Genomic DNA, 4,309 nt, shown 5'->3' with positions numbered 1-4,309 from the left:
TCTCAACATCCCTACTGGCTGTTCATGTTGCAAACATGCCGTCAGAATAGCATTCCAAGTAACAGAATCTGCGTTGTTTCTGAAGTCTTCAACTAAGTTAAAACAACAATACAAGTCCGAGCAGAAGGTGTACATGCTAAGCAGAGAGTTGCAAACTGAAAGATCTCCCAGGAAACCACACTTGATAATGAAAGAGTGAATTTGCATGCCTTGACACAAAGCCATTGGTTTTGTCTGAGCGCAAAGCAAAGAACGCAAGGAGATGGCATCAGGAATAAAACCAGAATTCCTCATCTGCGAGAAAACTGATACAGCCTCATTAGCGTATCCATTATTTGCAAGTCCAGCAATGATCACATTCCATGATGCTGTATCAGGTCTTTCTATCTGATTAAATACTCTCCTTGCAGAATTCAGGAAACCGCACCTCGCATACATGTCACAGAGCGAACAGCCTACAATTGCGTTTCCAGCTAACTCTGCTTTAATGCATAACCCATGTATTTGGCTACCATAATCTGGTCTAAGGAGACTGCTACAAGCTTTTAAGGAACTACCAAATATATATTCATTTGGGTGGAAAACACCAAAAGACAACATTTCTTTTAGGTGGCTCAGGGCTTCAAATTCATACCCAAGTTGCGAGAACCCAGCAATGATTGAGCTCCACGAAATTAAATCCTTCATTGGGATACCATAGAACACTTTGCTGGCATCTGAAATTTGATTGAAGCGAACATACATAGCAATCAGAGCATTTTGAGCAATAAGATGAGAACTGGATTCCAGCTTAATGACTTGAGCATGCAGTTGCTTCCCTAGCCCAGCATCACCAGTACAGGCACATGCTTTGATGATGCTTCCAAATGCAAACTGGTCAGGAACTAAATCTTCCTGAAGCATTTTCAAGTACAATTTGATTGCCTCAGCTCCCTGACCGTTCTGTGAATAGCCAGTAATCACAGATGTGTAAGAGACCAAATTCCTTTCAGGCATAAAATCAAAAACATCTCTAGCATCCCTCAGCGAGCCACATTTCCCATACATGCTTAGAATGTGATTATTAAGAATAGTATCATACTTGCAGTTGGATTTCAAAATGTGATCATGTATCTTTCTGCCTTGTGCTAGAGATCTCGATGAAGAGCAAGCACAAATTAAAGAGACATAGGTTCTTAACCTTATCTTGAAGCTTGAATTCCTCTGCGCAGAGTCAAAAGCTTCCAGTGCTTCCCTGTAGAGATTATTTTTACATAGGGAATTTATGTGATCATTCATTAACTCTTCGGTCTTGATGGTTGGTACAACACTTGATGTTACCGGCACCTGAATTTTGCTGACGGAAACTCTACCTCCCAATCTTAACATTTTTGCCATTTCAGTTAACCTTTTTTTAAGCCAAACGAGTTCTTCCTAGTGAAAGAAATATTTGTGGAAGGTTCAGCCAGAAAGACATGTCACTCGGCAAAGCATCCAACGAACCAAACAAAGCATTCTCTATCATAATATATGCTCCCTTTGTCGAGGGTGACTTGTCGAGGGTGACTTGTCGAGGGTGACTTGTCGAGGGTGACGGCGATAGAAGAATCCATTGTATCAAATTCTTCAAACAGGCACAACTGAATCTTCATATGCAAACACTCATATGTGTATGAACAGGAGGCTAGTCTTCGTTCCCTAGTTGGAATATCAGGACGGGCCTGTTTCAGAGAGAGGCAAAAAAAAAAGTAATCAAATACACATCATTCAAATTATATGAAAACTCTAAATCAAGCCACAGTTAATATCACACATTATATAAGTCGTCCCCACAAGGTAACTAACTGAACAAAATCATGAAGACATTTTTCACAGCATAAATGCTTTTAGCAACGGAGTTGTTGGAAGCGTTAGCTAACATTTCTTTTGTTAAAAAAAATGAATTGGAAGCTCATCAGCTCAACACACACTAATCACAACTAGGAATTTTTTGTCATTACTAACCAATTTACAGTTCAAAAAGGTATACTAACGCAACAGTTGAGGCACGAAATGGCAAAGAAGAGGTATCACAGACATTTTATCGAGCAGGTGGTGTACAATTGTCAGAACACACAACGAACAGATTGGTCAAAGGTTTGAACTTTAGAAATTGCATGAGGAAACGTTACTGTTGCGCATTATAAACTGGAAACGACACTTTAATATAGCTCACTAATCAATGCGACAAGCACAACAAATGGTCCAACCCAATTCAAAAACAGAGATGAATATGCAACAAACCTACGACATTAAGATTTGTTGTTTGTTTTTGCAACAATATCAGAACCGGAGATTAGAAGGTGAGTTGTCACCGATTAATCTGGAAACGAACACCGTGCTGCGAGGGAGAGGAATCGGAAAATGCCGCCGCCGGCAAAAAAAAAAACTATCGGAGGCTGTGGCGAGATAGATATAACTTTTTAATTGGCGCGGAAGAAAACAATAACGAGCGCTGAGTTTTTTTAATTTACATTATTAACCCAAAACTAAGGCTTGTATCAGTTTCACCCCCAAACCAGTTTAAATATTTTTTCGTCAAAATTAAATCAGTAATTATTAGAGTACTGGATGAAATTGGTTTATGTTAATTCAGGTTAACCGGGTTGTTAGTAATGAATCCAATGATGGCATTAGAGTTTTGAAGCTCTCTCATATCTAAAAGAGTTCTTTACGAGTCAAAAACAGAGCCCCGTTAAGTATGGAACTATAAAAAGTGTTCATGTTATGGTCGTCGTCAAAAGGCACATGTTCTTATATATCTACTTTTCAAAGTACCGTTCTTTATAGATAATGGATTTTGAATGTGGAGTTGTTTAATTTAGTGGATTTTGTTGAATTCAGTACATGTTCGTGGGTTTGTTGAACTTCATTACTAACGTATATTTTTGGGTAATTGGTATGGTAGATTTACTTGTTTTGGAAAACTTCAATTCCTTCTTTTTTTTTGGTAATACCCTAATACATTATTGTCTTGAGACAAGGTAACAACAAACACGGCATCATCCAAGATTACATCAACGAGTAGTCTTTGTTGGATTTGTTCATGCTATGCCTCAAAACGTGGTACAACACCCAAAGAAAAACCATTCCCGTGAATATATCTAACATTTTATAAATATAAGATCCATTATTCTCTAGCTAGTAGCTAGTAGCCTAGTACATTTATTATTTCACTATGGTATCTGATCTAACTACATAACAAGCATGCTAGTAGCTATACAAAGAAATAGTAATTCATAACAATGATAGGGAACCATTGATATATTGTTGTGTAGATTCAATATTCACATGTTGCTATCCGACTAGTTAATTAATAAGTGAAATGTACCTTTAACATAGAATAAGTTAATAAAATATCACTAATTTTCTTACCTTCAAAAAATGCATGAATTATTCCTATCTTTGTACAATTAGATGGATGAATTATCTTGTCTAAAGAATTACCACCACGTAGGCCGTAGCCATGTTAGATTGACGAGTTGCTCTCCAATTCCAATTTTAAACTCCTTAGTTTCAACATTGTATTTTAAGTAGCTCATTGAAGCTCTTGCTTCAACATATATCTCTTTCAAATGTAAGTGGATAAACAGGAAACCCCTCAAATCTTGAAAATTGTTTAAACTTTCGCAAATTTTGTAATGGACTTTTGCCATTTATAAAGTATGTTATAGATATGCTAGGTTAAGTGTCCTTTGCGTAGTTGTGTTGTGTGACTTGTGGTTGCGTGACCGTTCGTTGTGGACCTGTGGTTAAGTAAGCAGTATAAGGCCAAACAATAGCACGTGACTCAGGCTATAAAAAAACGCCCCCTCCACGTTCGGTCCATTCTATCAATTAATTTCAAAATAGCCCCTGATATTTATTGATACATTTCATTATCAACCCCCACACAAAAAACAAAATCGATTATTTGAAGCAAAACATTTATTAATTTGCAAAAAAAAACGAAAAAGGAATCCAACGTATGCTACATGCCACTATTGATAAATTGACTAATTAAAGTTTTTTTTTTTTTTTTGTGTGTGTGTGGTAAGAAGGCGAGGTGGAAACAGCACAATCATTACTTGAGGGGTTACTTTTGATATATATTTTTTCAATAAGTTGAAAAATAAATGTTTCTTCTTCAGTGGGAAAAAACGACTCGTGAGTCCAGCCAGTGAGAAAACAAATCAGACGAGAGAGAGAAGAAAGAAAGATCAAATTCATCATCAAAAAAGTTCGTGGCTTAGATTCTATACAATTCAACATTTTCGTTTTGTCAACTTTAATCGGATTTCTCCAACAACAA

The 4,309-nt window shown here is 36.9% G+C and overlaps 1 protein-coding gene across 1 annotated transcript in view; it reads right to left on the bottom strand.

Annotated features, from left to right (window-relative positions):
• The window catches only part of LOC104699107 (pentatricopeptide repeat-containing protein At3g53360, mitochondrial-like), a 5,304-nt gene extending 2,883 nt beyond the window's left edge, over positions 1-2,421 (bottom strand). The window contains exons 1-2 of the mRNA XM_019246787.1: positions 2,263-2,421; positions 316-1,700 (exon numbers count right to left, since the gene is read on the bottom strand). Coding sequence (XP_019102332.1) covers positions 316-1,377 — 1,062 coding nt within the window. The 5' untranslated portion in view covers positions 1,378-1,700; positions 2,263-2,421. The remainder of the gene's footprint in view (positions 1-315; positions 1,701-2,262) is intronic.

The sequence above is a fragment of the Camelina sativa genome, chromosome 6, assembly GCF_000633955.1.
Source record: "Camelina sativa cultivar DH55 chromosome 6, Cs, whole genome shotgun sequence".
NCBI lineage: Eukaryota > Viridiplantae > Streptophyta > Magnoliopsida > Brassicales > Brassicaceae > Camelina > Camelina sativa.
Note: the sequence above shows the minus strand (reverse complement) of the source record. Positions and strands in the feature narration are given on the sequence as shown.